Source organism: Pristis pectinata, chromosome 1, assembly GCF_009764475.1.
Source record: "Pristis pectinata isolate sPriPec2 chromosome 1, sPriPec2.1.pri, whole genome shotgun sequence".
Lineage (NCBI taxonomy): Eukaryota > Metazoa > Chordata > Chondrichthyes > Rhinopristiformes > Pristidae > Pristis > Pristis pectinata.
Window position 1 is genome coordinate 55,192,561 of NC_067405.1, and position 15,314 is coordinate 55,207,874.

Here is a 15,314-nt window from a genome sequence, read left to right on the forward strand (position 1 = left end):
GGGATGTCTCAGAGCGGCTGCAGGGCACTCTGGAAGGGGAAGGTGAACAGCCAGTTGTCATGGTGCATGTAAGTACCAACAATATAGGAAAAATGTGGGATGAGGTCCTACAAACTGAATTTAGGGAGTTAGGAGACATATTAAAAAGTAGGACCTCAAAGGTAATAATCTCAGGATTACGACCTGTGCCACATGCTAGTCAGAGTAGGAAGAGCAGCATGGTTAGGATGAATATGTGGCTTGAGCAGTGGTGCAGGAGGGAGGGGCATTGGAACCGGTTCTGGGGGAGGTGGAACCAGTTCAAACCGGACAATCTACACCTGGGCGGGACTGGGATCAATGTCCTAGGGGGATTGCTTGCTAGTGCTGTTGGGGAGGATTTAAACTAATATGGCAGGGGGATGGGAATCCATGCAGAAAGACAGAGAAGCAAAGCAGAGACCAGAGCAAAAGTTAGAAAAGAGAAAAGTGAGAGTGGAGTACAGTAAAGTCAAATGCAAAGGACACAGATTCTAAAAAGACAATGAGTGTAAGGGCACTTTATCTGAATGCCTGTAATATTAGAAACAAGATCAGTGAACTTGTGGCACAAATCAGTACAAAGGGGTATGATTTAGTAGCCATTACAGAAATGTGGTTGCAGGGTGGAGATGAGTGGGAATTAAATATCCAAGGGCATCAGGTAATACGGAAGGAAAGGCAGGAAGGCAAGGGAGATGGGGTGGCCCTCTTAATTAAGAATGAGATCAGGGCAATAGAGACAATATAAGATCTAAGGAGCAGAATGTTGAGTCTATCTGGGTAGAGATTAGGAATAGTAAAGGGAAAAAAAAAATCACTGGTGGGAGTTGTCTATAGGCCACCGAATAATAACATTACAGTGGCACAGGCAATAAACAAAGAAATATTTGATGTATGTAAGAATGGAACGGCAGTTGTCATGGGGGACTTTAACTTCCACATAGATTGGGCAAATCAGTTTGGTTGAGGAGGACTTCACAGAATGCACTTGTGACAGCTTTCAGGAACAGCACATTAGTGAACCTACAAGGGAAAATGCTATCTTAGATCTGGTCCTGTGAGACAGGTAAAATTAATGAACTTGTAGTTAGGGATCCTCTTGGAAAGAGTGATTATAGTATGATTGAATTTCTCATACAAATGGAGGGTGCAATAGTTTGATCTAAAGCCAGTTAGATCTAAAACAAGACTGGAAACACAGGCTATATAGTGGGACAGTGGAAGACTTTCAAAGAGATTTTTCACAGTGCTCAACAAAAGTATATTCCAGTTAAAAGCAAGGACAGTAGGGTGGGGAGTGCCAGCCTTGGATAACTAAGGAAATAAAACAATGCATCAAGCTAAAAGCTCATGCATACATAGTCACCAATGGTTGTGGGAAACTGGAAGATTGGGAAAACTAAAAAGCGACAAAGGACCACTAAGCAAGCAATAAGGAAAGGTAAGGTAGATTATGAAAGTAAACTAGCACAAAATAAAAGAACAGATAGTAAAAGTTTTTATAATTTATATAAAGTGGAAAAGGGTGGCTAAAGTGAACGTAGCTCCCTTGGAAGGTGAGAAGGGGGAACTAATATTGGGTAATGTGGAAATGGCCGAGGCCTTGAACGACTATTTTGTGTCGGTCTTCACGGTGGAGGACACGTCTAACATGCCAAAGAAAGATGTTATGGATGTGATGGGGGGTGAGGACCTCAATACAATTGCTGTCACTAAAGAGGGTGTGATGAGCAAACTAGTGGGCCTCAAGGTAGACAACTCCCCTGGTCCTGATGGGATGCATTCCAGGGTACTGAGAGAAATGGCGGAAGTTATAGAGGTGTTTGTGATAAATTACCAAAATTCTCTGGACTCTGGGCAGGTCCCGGCGGATTGGAAGACAGTGAATGTCATGCTACTGTTTAAAAAATGATGTAGGCAAAAGGCAGGTAACTATAGACCAGTTAGCTTAACGTCTGTAGTCAGGAAAATGCTTGAAGCTATCATTAAGGAAGAAATAGCGATACATCTGGATAGAAATGGTTGCATCAGGCAGACACAGCATGGATTCAGGAAGGGCAGGTCGTGTTTGACAAATTTACTGGAGTTCTTTGAGGATATAATGAGCACAGTAGATAGAGGGGAACAGGTGGATGTTGTATACTTGGATTTCCAGAAGGTGTTCGATAAAGTGCTGCATAAGACTTATCCGTAAGATAAGAATGCATGGAGTTGGGGGGTAATGTATTAGCATGGATAGAGGATTGGTTAACCAACAGAAGGCAGAGAGCTGGGATAAATGGGTGTTTCTCTGGTTGGCAATCAGTAGTGAGCAGGGTGTTGCAGGGGTCGGTGCTGGGCCCGCAACTGTTCACGATATACATTAACAATTCGGAAGAGGGAACTGAGTGTAGTGTATCTGAGTTTGCTGATGACACTAAATTGAGTGGAAAAGCAAATTGTGCAGAGGATGCGGAGAGTCTGTAGAGAGATATAGATAGGTTAAGTGAGTGGGCAAGGGTCTGGCAGATGGAATACAATGTTGGTAAATGCGAGGTCATCCATTTTGGAAGGAAAAATAGAAGATCAGATTATTATTCAAATGCTGAAAGATTGCAGCATGCTGTAGTGCAGAGGGACTTGGGAGTGCTTGTGCATGAATCACAAAAGGTTGATTTTCAGGTGCAACAGGTTATCAAGAAGACAAATGGAATGTTGGCCTTCATTGCTAGAGGGATTGAATTTAAGAGCAGGGAGATTATGCTGCAACTGTACAAGGTACTGGTGAGGCTGCACCTGGAGTACTGCGTGAAGTTCTGGTCTCCTTACTTGAGGAAGGATATACTGGCTTTGGAGGTGGTGCAGAGGAGATTCACCAGGTTGATTCCGAAGATGAGGGGGTTAGCCTATGAGGAGAGGTTGAGTCACCTGGGACTCTACTCACTGGAATTCAGAAGAATGAGAGGGGATCTGATAGAAACATATAAAATTATGAAAGGGATAGATAAGATAGAGGCAGGAAGGTTGTTTCCACTGGTAGGTGAGACTAGAACTAGGGGACATAGCCTCAAGGTTTGGGGGAATAGATTTAGGATGGAGATGAGGAGAAACTGCTTTTCTCAGAGTAGTGAATCTGGAATTTTCTGCCCAGGGAAGCAGTAGAGGCTACCTCATTAAATATATTTAAGACACAGTTAGATAGATTTTTGCATAGTAGGGGAATTAAGGGTTATGGGGAAAAGGCAGGTAGGTGGATCTGAGTCCACGGCCAAATCAGCCATGATCTTATTGAATGGTGGAACAGGCTCAATGGGCCAGATGGCCTACTTCTGCTCCTTTTTCTTATGTTCTCTCTCCTTCTGATCTACCCAGGTCCCCTTACACACACCCAACACCCCACCACCACCAGCCCCCTATCACCCAGTTTCTTTCCTCTTCCCCACCTGACTCCATCTGCCCATCACCTCTCCTCACCTGGATCCACCTATTGCTTGCCAGCTCTTGCCTCATCCCTCCCCCTCACCTCTTTATACTGGCTATCTTCTCTCTACTCTTTCAGTCCTGATGAAGGGTCTCGATCCAAAACATCAGCAGTCCACTTCCCTCTATAGATGCTGCCTGACCCACAGAGTTCCTCCAGCAGTTTGATCTTTGCTCTAGATTCCAGCATCTGCAGTCCTTTGTGTCTTCTACTAATAACAACTGGGCTCACAGTATAATACTACCCATAATTTGGACACGTTGCCAGAAAATTATCAGTTTTACTTAGTCCGTAAAGAAAGTTATTCAGAGCAGGAAAATTCAGGGGTGAAGTAACGACGGTGATCCTGGTCTTGAGCAGCAGTGTGAAATGACTGACAGTGAATTAAAATAAATGGAAAGCTTGGGGAATTTCCATGTGACTGCAGAAATCCCAAAGTTACTGTCAGCAGTTCATTACATTTTATATTGTTTCTTTCTCCCCCTACCATGCAAATTAATTTCAATCCTATTTTACCTCCTTTTGTGGCTGATATTAGCATCCATTGCTATAGCAATGCAAATTAAATTTCATTCTGAGTTCTCTTTTGGCCAGAAATGACAATGAAGGTCAGTACTTCCAGTTTCATAATGTAGCTTTCACTGAGGGGGGGGGGGGAAGTTTAAAGGAGATTTATGAGGCAATTTCTTTTTTAAACATACAAAGAGTGGTAGGTGCTTGGAATGCACTGTCAAGGATGGTAGTGGAATCAGATACAATCACAATGAGTAAGAGGCAGTTAGGCAGGGACATAAACAGGCAGGGAATGGGGGGGGGGGGTATATGGATCACGTGCAGAGAGATGGAATTAGTTTAAATTGGCATCATGGTCAGCACAGACATTGTAGCTGAAGGGCCTGTTCCAGTGCTGTACTGTTCTACGAATTCTGTGGTAGGCAATTTGCAATGAGATCAATCTGAGTGCATTCAAAAGGATCTGTGAAAATATGAACAGGCTACGGAAATTATCTAGTTTGCTATAGACAAGAGGAACCAATGCTGTGGGGTACACCCAAATGTCCTTTCATGTCCTCAAAGTAGGTAGAACATTATGCAACTCATTAGTTAGGTCAGAGTTACAATATTTAGTTTTGGGATGTATTAAACAGGGCTTAATTAAAAGGGGCAGGTGAAAAGAGGATTAAGAGAGGACAAGAGCCATGCGTTCTAATATTAAAAGTTGAGTAATATAGTGCAAATCATATATTATGGCATTGAATTCAATTTATCAAAACTATATAAATGGCAAATAAAATTGATGTTTCAAATAAGTGAATTTATTTTGCTCTTGCATGTAATGTATTGGGCATGTGGTCTAAATTTTCACCACATTAATGCCAGCGTGATTAATTTATTTAGAAGTGAGCTGAATTAACATCCAGTAAAGAAAGCAGATTGTAAGCATAACTACAGGCGCGAATAATCAAGTTTCTTTGAGCTCCGCAAGATGCATGTAAAGTTCATTTGTTGAATGCAACTGTTGACAGTTGAATAATGTAAAATTGATACTAGCAGATTTGTGGCAGATTAAAACAGCACCTTCTAGCTATTAAAAGAAATATTTCTTGTGGAAGAGCAGATTGTTATAATAACTGTTCCTCTGTCAAATTGAACAACTTCATATTTCAACATTACTGCTACAGCACCTATGTGCAGAAGATATCTCTTTATAACCATCATTATTTTTTAAATTATCTGGGACTTTTGGTTACCCATCAATCCACAAAGTCAAAAGGTGCTTCTTGATGAGCTCCAGGATTCCATCTAACCACAACCAGAAACTGAATCTGTTTGGCAAATTCTCCTGCAAATTAAACCACAGAAAATTACTAAGGTGTTAGAAGTAGTAGCTTTTAGAAGTTCAAAACTGTTTGAAATTAAGGAATGAAAAGCTGTTTATTGAAAGAGGTGCAGATGTATGTGTGCCTGGTCTTGGAACCTGACATTGGACCACAGACACAAGAATAGACAAAAATGTTCATTCACTTCCTATGGATGTTGTGTTTTCCTAACAATATTTGTACCACGATAAATCATTTGTATTTTTGGAGCACCATTAACGTAGAAAAGCATTTCCAGATGCTTCATAAATATTTAGGTAAACAGGAATGCCAGTTCAGAGAAACAGAAATCAAGAGGTATTTGTCAATTGCATGGTCCATGAAGGAGGTTTTAAAGGAGACAGAAGTGGAAAGATTTATGAATTCCAAATCACAGGGCTTAGGAAACTGCAGGCACAGCAGCAATGATGGGATGAGTGAAAAGAGGAATTAGATAAAAGGCTCAAATCAAAAGAGGAGAGCTGAGGATGGGGAGTTGGTGGGGAGAGGATTTTTGAATGGAGGTTAAAGAATTAAAAGAAAGTGAAGGCCAGACATGTGAAATGGAATGTTAAACTTGTCAAGCTGAAGTACCAGCATCAAATGAAGGTCATTGTTGAGAGGGGTGATGAGTGACCAGCACTTGATCCAAGATAGAGAGTTTTAGATGAGCTAAAGTATCGGAAAGTTTGAGAATGGAAGGGCTACCAGAACAGTCGTGCCTGGATGGTGACAAATGGTGCTAGATTATTTCAGTGGCTGACGGGCAGGAACAGGTGATGTTACAGAGGTGGAAGTAAGTGGCTTTGTGTTGCTCATCCTGCAACAGTTTATACAAAGTTCCATCATAATTGTCAACAAGCAAAGCAGGCCATCCCTGAGAAGCAAACAATGGAGTTTTGTACCAGGGGGAAAACAAAGGGTCAGGATTCATGTTCTTAAACAAAACTAATTACTGTGGTTAAATAGGCCTCAAAACTGAATAACGCCTGTAAAGGCGCAATAAGCAGGTGATGTGTGCCTGGGTAGAGAATACTGTGCTTTACTGCACACCTTTAGGCTCTTTTGTACATTCATGTGTCTGATGCACAAATGACCTTGAAAGTAAATCACAGACTTTGTATAACTTGCTGTATCCACGATTTTCCTTTGTGGAGGTCATTTTTATTTAAACTGAATCACCTACAGCATAAAAATATGTTGCTACCCAACTTGATTTCTTGGCTTTTTTTAAATCTTGTACAATACTTGGGTTTTTGGTTTGTGTTGGGAAATTGTCTGACAGTTACCTCTGTCCAGGAAACTCGCCATCATTGACATGATGTCCCATCAGCCATCAAAGGTGCATGGTGCCTGCATTCACCACCCACCATCAAGAGAAAATCTACCCAGAAAGTGGTCCAACATCACTTTAAAAGCTCCCACCATGGTATGAGATCATGTTTGGACCCCTCACACAATTTTGTGCTTAATAGTTTTTTGCGTGACTATATGAAGATGATCTTGGATCTGCACTTTAGACTATCTCCCTTCTCCACTCCTAGTGAAGTGAAGAGGAATTTCCAGCATACTGAAAATGAAAAGGTTTCAAGGGAGAGTATGAATCAGGGAGCATGTTATCTGAAGTTGGAGCAGTTCTATTACTGATGCGTTAGTTATCAAACAATGAACTTACAGAATGTGCAATTTTTAACTATATCCCATTATTTAAACATGTTGGGTCAGTTTATCAATGTAAAGGCCATGAAGTCAGCTGAGTACATTTACTTAACAATAGGCTGGAGGCTGTGAAAGTGTTAACCATTAATGCAGATAATGCATTCCTGATTGAGAATTCTAGCAAAATTCTCTGGGTGCAGCATAAAAAGGAAAATATTATATGCAGAAATAGTTTAAGAATATGGCATAAGAGCATTGCAATAACACGAAAATGGGCACTGACATTTCTGTGTCTAAAGGGTTATCATGCCGCATGACACCAGTAATTCAAAGTACCAATCAGACTTTTAATAATATTATGCTAATATGTTAAAAGCTCGACTTGCCTTACAGAATTTATTCCAGGAAATGTGGCAATCATTGTAATTCAGTTGCTGTCCTAGAAATGAGTAATAAAATAGTTACTAAACATATATAAAAATAGAAATAAGTTAACATTTTCTAAAAATATTAGAAGATAATAATAATAATAAATTCTTCCTGTTGCCAATTTTAAGTTTCTACTTGATTGCTAAAAGGACATATTTAGCCATGGCACTTTGCCATTTTTATTAACTTCCTTTTGGGCACAAAAAATTCCAATTCAAGTTCTCGCAAAATGTCTGTTTTGTGCCACTGTGCTGATTGTCTTATAGTAAATCTGTAAACAGTTCAGAACCAAATTAAGTTGATGCTTTCAAACATTTGAATTTACCACATCTTTTCCAAATAAAACAATGTCATCCAGAAAATATAATTTTGTGAAAATTCTCATTGTCATATCACAAATAATTATAGGCTAATACAAAAGTAGTGTTGTTTTCAAAGACTATATTCCAAACCTTTTGCTGATGGGGCTTTACCACTATGCAAGTAGTAACTTGCTTTTGACTCGTTGCCAAAAGCCAGCAGTGTATATAGTTGTATTCATCGAGGACTATAAAAACTAGAGCATTAATTATCATGACTTCTGATGTTGTTTACAGATATGGACATTATCGTAGGGTAGAAGGGAACCATTTACAGATCATTCTAACTAAACCTTTGGTAGAGTTAAATACTTGGGTATTGTAACTTATTATTTTACAGTGAGCCAAATAAATGCAACTATTCCACATTAAGGAGGATAGGTAAAATTGAGAACAATGTAAGAATGGAAAGATAAATTACAAACTTCTTACGCATTTACAACAGAGAAGCAAGGGACACAAGTATCAGTACTGTGGATTTTAGTTGTAGCATGTCGCTTGATAGCTGCCAAAAATGTGTGGGTGTATATGTGGTGATAGGTTGTTGGGAGAAATCTTCTGTGAATAGCATTTCTCTTCGATGTATGAAATTGAAGATGAACTGGTTCTATACTGCACTTCTGAGGAACTTTTGCAAGAAAAAGCTTGGAAGCTTAAAGCAGCAAATTACCAATTCACCAACTGCCTGACCCTTACATGAAGTCGTAGTTGAAGGACTTTGCTTATTTGCTATCCATTATAGAAACTCCCTAATTTTCACTTCTATTGATTTTCTGTGAATATGAGTAGAAAGATTGTGTATTATGTAATTGTAACATTTCTGTGCTTGTGTCAGACACTTACATTTTTGCATTAGTGCATGTACTAAATGTGATCAAAATCTAAATGGATGTTTGCAAGATGACTTAACTACAAAGTTTGATAATGATTTGAAATAGCCAAAAATACATTCAAAACATGTACTTAAGACAGATAGGAGAAGAATACAGTTAATAAGTTTAATTACTTAATTTTTTTTGTTTTTTTAAGCCCCATAATTTTTCTAGAGAATAATATCTGAATGCTAGCTGAGAGTTGTCACTCAATAAGAGACTTGGGACAATCTTGAAGCTTGAACAAAGAAAGAAAATGCTGGAAATACTCAGCAGATCAGGCTGTATGTATGGGAAGAGGAACAGAGCTAACATTTTAGGTTGAAGGCCCTTTGTCAGAACTGAAAAGGAGACAAGAGAAGCTTGTAAAGTTGGGGGTGGGGAAGGAGTATGTCTCTGAGAGTGAAACCAAGGAGTGTGAGGACTCGGATGAAAGAATGTTAGAGTTGTGAAATGCTGAGCAAGGGAACAATCCCAGCAGGTCATGAAGCAAGTTGTAGAATTTAGCATCGAGTCCAGAAGGCTTCAATGTGCCCAGATTCAATGTGTGAAGTGCTGTTCCTCAAGCTTGCACTGAGCCTCACTGTGACAGTACAGGAGGCCAGAGACTGATAGGTCAGAGTGGGAGTGGGATGAGGAATTAAAGTGGCAGGCAGGCAGGGAACGGGAGGCTCAGGGATACCCCTGAGCACAGGTGTTCTGCAAAGTGATCACCCAATCTGCCTTTGGTCTCTCTACACTGGTGAATGTTGAATTCTATGATTTCAGATAACTTGATTTCACGGTTGGTATCAGTCATCCATCTGTAATCTTACCCAGATGTTTTTTTTTGCCGCCTTTTATTTCTCTCTGGGAGTGGAGGACATACCTGCTGGGCTTGTCTTCCTGCCCTGCACTTTGCAACTCCCACATTGTTTTGTCTATGTTCTTTTGTCAAGGTTCTTTTGTCTACATTCCCACTCTCGAACTGCTCCCAATCGCTCGTTGACCAGATAACCTTGTTTACAGCTTATCCTCCTGGTCACCCTGGTCAGACACATTACCTCTCCCCCACCCTCATTGCAGCTTCTCGTCTCCTTCCCATTTCTGATGAAGGGTCTTCAAATGTAAGTCATTGACCCTATTTCTCTTCTGACTGTTGTGGCTTGACCTACTGAGTAGTTCTAGCATTTTCCAGCATCTGCAGTGTTTTTGACTTTGTGTTGAAGCTTGCCTTTTTTTTTAAAAAGGCTGTTCAGTTTCAGTTAACGAGTAATCTAATGTAATTATGGCATTCTGCCGTTCATTTAGATTTTAATCACATCTTGTGCATAATGTGTGTAAATGCAAAGATTGTTTGGCAATTGAGAATTAGATTTCATATTTCCATATGAGGCCATTTGGCCCATTGATTATATGCTGGCTCACACAGCCATACAATTCCCTCACTGATTTTCTTTGTAACCTATTCTCAACAAATTCCCATCAATCCTACCACCCGTCTTCACTTGGGGCAATTTAGAATCAGAATCATACAGCAAGAACAGTCCCTTCAAGCCACCATGTCCATGTCAGAGTGTTGTATAGCTCAGAAACAGGCCGTTTAGCTCACCTCGTCTATGCCAACCATCATGCCTATCTATACTAATCCCACTTGGCTACATTAATTCCATATTCGTCTATGTCCTGCTCATTCAAGTACCTGTCCAGATGCTGCTTAAATGTTGCTATTGTTCCTTCCTCCACCTCCTCTTCTGGCAACTCATTCTAGATACCAACTACTCTGTGCAAAAATTAACCCTCAGATCCATGGCAGATGGTATTTAATCTGGACAAATGTGAGGTAATGCACTTTGGTAAGTTAATTTCTGGGAGGACATATGGCAGGGACCTTTAGAGTGTTGATGTTCAGAGGGACATCACAGCACAAGTCCATAGTCCCTGAAAGAGGTGGCATAGGTGGAAAGGGTGCTGAAAAAAGGCCAAGGCACTGAGTATAAGAGTTGGGATGTTATGTTGCAGCTGTACAAAACATTGGTCAGACCACATTTGGAGTATTATGTACAGTTCTGGTCACCATACTACAGGAAGCATGTGATAGCAATAGAGAGAGTGCAGGGAGATTCACCAGGATGTTTTCTGGAATGGAGGGCTGTAGTTATAAGGAGAGATTGGATCGGCTGGGTTTATTCTTACTGGAACATAGGAGGCTGAGGAGTGACCCTATAGAGGATTATAAAATTATGAGGGGCATAAATAGGATAGATAGTCTTTTTCCCAGGGCAGGGGAGTCTAGAACTAGGGCAAAGGTTCAAGGTGAGAGAAGAGAAATTTAAAGGAAATCTGAGGGGGTAAATTTTTCCACCGATGGTGGTGGTTATCTGGAATGAACTACCAGAGGTGGTAGAGGCAATAACAATAAAATGTTTAAAAAGCATTTGAACAGGTACTTGGATAGGAAAGCCATAGAGGAATACAGGCCTAATGCAGGCAAATGGGATTAGTGTAGAAAGGCATCACAGTCAGCATGGATGAGATGGGCCAAAAGGGCCCATTTCTGTGCTGTATGTCTGAGTCTATCCCCTTTAAACCTCCTTCCTCTCACCTTAAACCTATGCCTTCTAGCTTTAGACAACCTTACCATGGGAAACAGACTCTGACTATCTACCTTATCTATGCCTTTCAAAATTTTCTATACCTCCATCATGTCACCTCTCAACTTCCTTTTTTCTGGGGAAAACAGACCCAACTTGTATTTATAAGTCAAGCCCTCCCATCTAGGCAACATTCTTGTGAATATTTATTGCACCCTCTCCAGTTTAATCACATCTTTCCTGTAGTGTGGTGACTAGAACTGCACACAATACTCCAAGTATGGCCTAACCAACATTTTGTACAACCATAACATGATGCTCCAACTGTTGTACTCAATGCCTTGGCCAATGAAGGCAAGCATGCAATACGCCACCTTTACCATCCTGTCTACTTGTGTTGCCACTTTCAGGCAACTATGTACTTGTATTCCTAAATCTCTCTGTTCAACAACACTCCCTAGGGTCCTGCCATTCACTGTGTATGTCCTGCCCTGGTTTAACTTCCCAAGATGTATCCTTTGCACTTGTCTAAGTTAAATACCATCTGCCATTCCTTTGCCCACTTTCTCAGTTAATCAATATCCAGCTGTTACCTTAGACAACCTTATTCACCATCCACTATAACAACAATTTTGGTGTCATCTGCAAATTTATAAATTATGGCACCTACACTCTCATCCAAATCATTCATATATATGATGAACAGAAGGGGACCCAGCAACTGGTCACAGGCCTCCAATCTGGAAAAACAACCCTCCACTACCACCCTTTGACTCCCATCACCAAGCCAATTTTGTATCTAATTAGCTAGCTCACCCTGGATCCCATCCATGTGTTTTAACCTTCCAGACCAGCCTACCATGTATCAAAGGCCTTGCTAAAGTCCATGTAGACAATGTCTACCACTCTGCCCTCATCAATCCACTTGGTCACCTCTTCAAGAAAATCAAATCCATGAGACATGATTTCCCTCATGCAAAGCTATGCCAACTATCCCTAATCAGTTCTTGCCTTTCCAAATGCAAATAAATCCTGTTGATCCAAATCCTTTCCAATAACTTTCCCACCAATGATGCAAGGCTCACTAGCCTGTAGTTCCCTGGCTTATCCCTGCTGTCCTTCTTAACTAAAGGCACATCATTAGCTATCCTCTGGTCTCCCAGTACCTCACCTGCAGCAATTTAAAACAAAAACTCTGCAAGGGCTCCAGCAATCTCCATCCTTGCTTCCCATAAAATCCTAGGATACACCTGGTTAGGCCCTGTGGATTTATTCACCTTTATGTCTTAAATGTTGTCAGAATACCTGCCTCCACCAGTCACTTGGGCAGTGCATTCCAAATTCCAATCACCCACTGGGTGGAAAAGTTCTTCCTTAGATCTCCTCTGAACCTCCTACCCCTTACCCTAATCCTATGCCCTTCAGTTCGGGCTATCTCTGCTATGGGGAAACATTTCCTACTACCTGGAGGCACAAGAGACTGCACATGCTGGAATCAGCAGCAACAAACAATACGTTGTGTTTCACCTACCCCCCCCCCCCCTTTCTGATCCTCCTTATATTTTACCCTTCTCCATATCCCCCTCCAGCCCCCCATCACCCCTTTTTGTCCCCATGCCCCTCCTAGTTCAAATCACCTACTACCCACATATTTCATCCAATGGTTCCACCCCCATCTGGTTCTGGTTCCATCTGTCCTTCATTTCTCCCCTAATGGTTCCCATTATCACCTTCCTTATTCATCAGATCCCAGCAGGTGGGTGATAAGCTTGAACACAAAGGCTAACAAAGCTTATCACCCACCTAGCCATCACTGCCGTCACTCTCCCCTCCCCCTACCTGGCTCCATCTGTTTTTTTTTGTCTGTCTCCTTCTATCATCCACCTGCCTCTATCTCCCAACACCAGCCCCCCACTCCCCTCTCTATCTGCCCTTCATCCTTCACCTCTCCTCGGTCCACCAATCACCCACTTGCCCCTATCTTACCATTCACCCTCTCCTCTTTAATACTGGCCATCTCCCCTCTCCACTCAGTCCTGATGCAGAGTTTTGACCCAAAATGTCAACAATTCCTTCCCCCCTACAGATGTTGCTTGACCCGCTGAGTTCCTCCAGCAGACTGGGTAGATAGTAGGAAACAACAAACAATCTATGGCCTTCATAATTTTGTATACCTCTGTCAGGCACTTGCTACCCTGCACCCCAGCCTCCTCCACTCCAAGGAAAACAATCCCAGCCTATTCAGTCTCTCCTCATAACTGTAACAGTCCATCCCAAGCAACTCTTAGTGAATCTCCTCTGCACCCTCTCTAGTTCAATCCTATAATGCGACGGCTAGTACTGTACCCAGTTGTAGCCTAACCAACGTCTTATAAAGTTGTACCATAAACTCCCTGCTCCTCTACTTTTGGCTAATGAAGTATCTCATATGCTTTCTTTACCACCTTAACTACCTGTGCTGTCACCTTGAGGGATCCTTGGACTTGTACACTGAGTTCCCTCTGCTCCTCAAGATTCCTTAAGACCCTACCATTCATTGTGTATATCCTATCCTTATTAGTCCCCCCAAAGTGCATCAACTCACACTTAGCAGCATTAACTTCCAGCTGGCATTGCTCTGCCCACCTTACCAATGAATTAATAATATTCTGTAGCCTATGGCTATCCCCCTTATACCTCCATTCATATCCAAATTGTTAATGTATATAACAAACAATAAGAGTCCCAGTGCTGTGGTACAGCACTGGCCACAGGCTTCCAATCACAAAAACAACTTTCCACCATCAGTCTCTGCCTCCTACCATCAAGATAATTTTGGATTCAATTTGTCAACCTATCCTTGATCCCATGGACTCTAACCTTTTGGCCCATTCTCTCATGTGGGACCTTGTTAAAGGCCTTATTGAAGTCCACATAGACTGCATCTTCACTGTCTTATTTACAGTGGGCAATTAACCTATCAACCCACACACCTTTGGGATGTGGAAGGAATCTGGAGATGTGTAGGAAACCCACAGTGTCACAGGGAGAACATGTAAACTCCACATAGCCAGCACCAGAAGTCAGCACTGAACCTGGATTGCTGGTGCTGTGAGGCAGCAGCTAGACCAGCTGTGCCACTGTGCTGTTTAAGTAGTTAAAAGATATTCAAGAAGTTAAAATACATTAAATTTTAAGAGAAATCAAAGATCTGTAAATGTAGGAAATCAGAAATTAAAACAGAAAATATTGGAAACATTTTACTCGGCATCTGTGGAAAAAGAGTTAACATTTCACGTTGAAGACTCATCATCAAAACTGAGAAAATGAAACAAAATGTAAGTTTCCAATTGCAGGGAGTAGGAGAGTATTGGCTTAAACAAAGGGGATATCAATGATAGAGTGAGGGTAATGTTGCCCAGGTGACCCCAATGTTTATGGAGTTGTCTGATTAACAGATTAATGAGGCTAGTTAGAAAGAGAGAAAATAAACAAAGGGACATTTTAGAGTTACAAAAATGCAGATCATAGCTATTGCTGAAACCTGAAACCAAAAGAAGAATGCTGCAAATACCCAGCATATCAGGCACTACCTAAGGAGAGAGAAAAACTGAGTTAATATCCTGGATAGATAACCTCACAGCAGAAACAGCCTTACATTAGGCTTTGTTGGAACAATGTAGGAGGCTACAGGCAAATAAGTCAAAGTGGTAGTGGGATGGAGAATATTGGCTTAAACTGGAAGTACAGGGTCACCTGTGCAGATGGAATGGAGATGTTCTGCAAAACAATCAACCCATTTGAATTTGGTTTCTCCAATGCAGAGGACACCATGTTGTGAACACCAAATGCAATCCACTAGATTACCAGAAGAGCAAGTCTTTACCTGGAAGAATCGTTTGGGTCCAAGGATGGCAGAAAGAGACTAAGTAAAAGAGTTGGGGTTGCATCTCCTGCTGTTGGGGAAGTGTTATGAGAAGGGGAATGGCTGGTGTAGCTGGAAAAGCAGGCCAAGGAGTTGTGAATGGTCCTTCAGAATGCTGAAAGAGAGCAGGATGTTTCTGGTTGTGGAATCTCATTGAGGGTAAAATGATCTGTTGAGT

General features: G+C 41.3%; 1 protein-coding gene across 1 annotated transcript in view; it reads right to left on the minus strand.

Moving 5' to 3' along the window:
• The window catches only part of stat4 (signal transducer and activator of transcription 4), an 85,917-nt gene that overhangs the window by 15,488 nt on the left and 55,115 nt on the right, over nt 1-15,314 (minus strand). The window contains exons 18-19 of the mRNA XM_052027795.1: nt 7,386-7,438; nt 5,233-5,324 (exon numbers count right to left, since the gene is read on the minus strand). Coding sequence (XP_051883755.1) covers nt 5,233-5,324; nt 7,386-7,438 — 145 coding nt within the window. The remainder of the gene's footprint in view (nt 1-5,232; nt 5,325-7,385; nt 7,439-15,314) is intronic.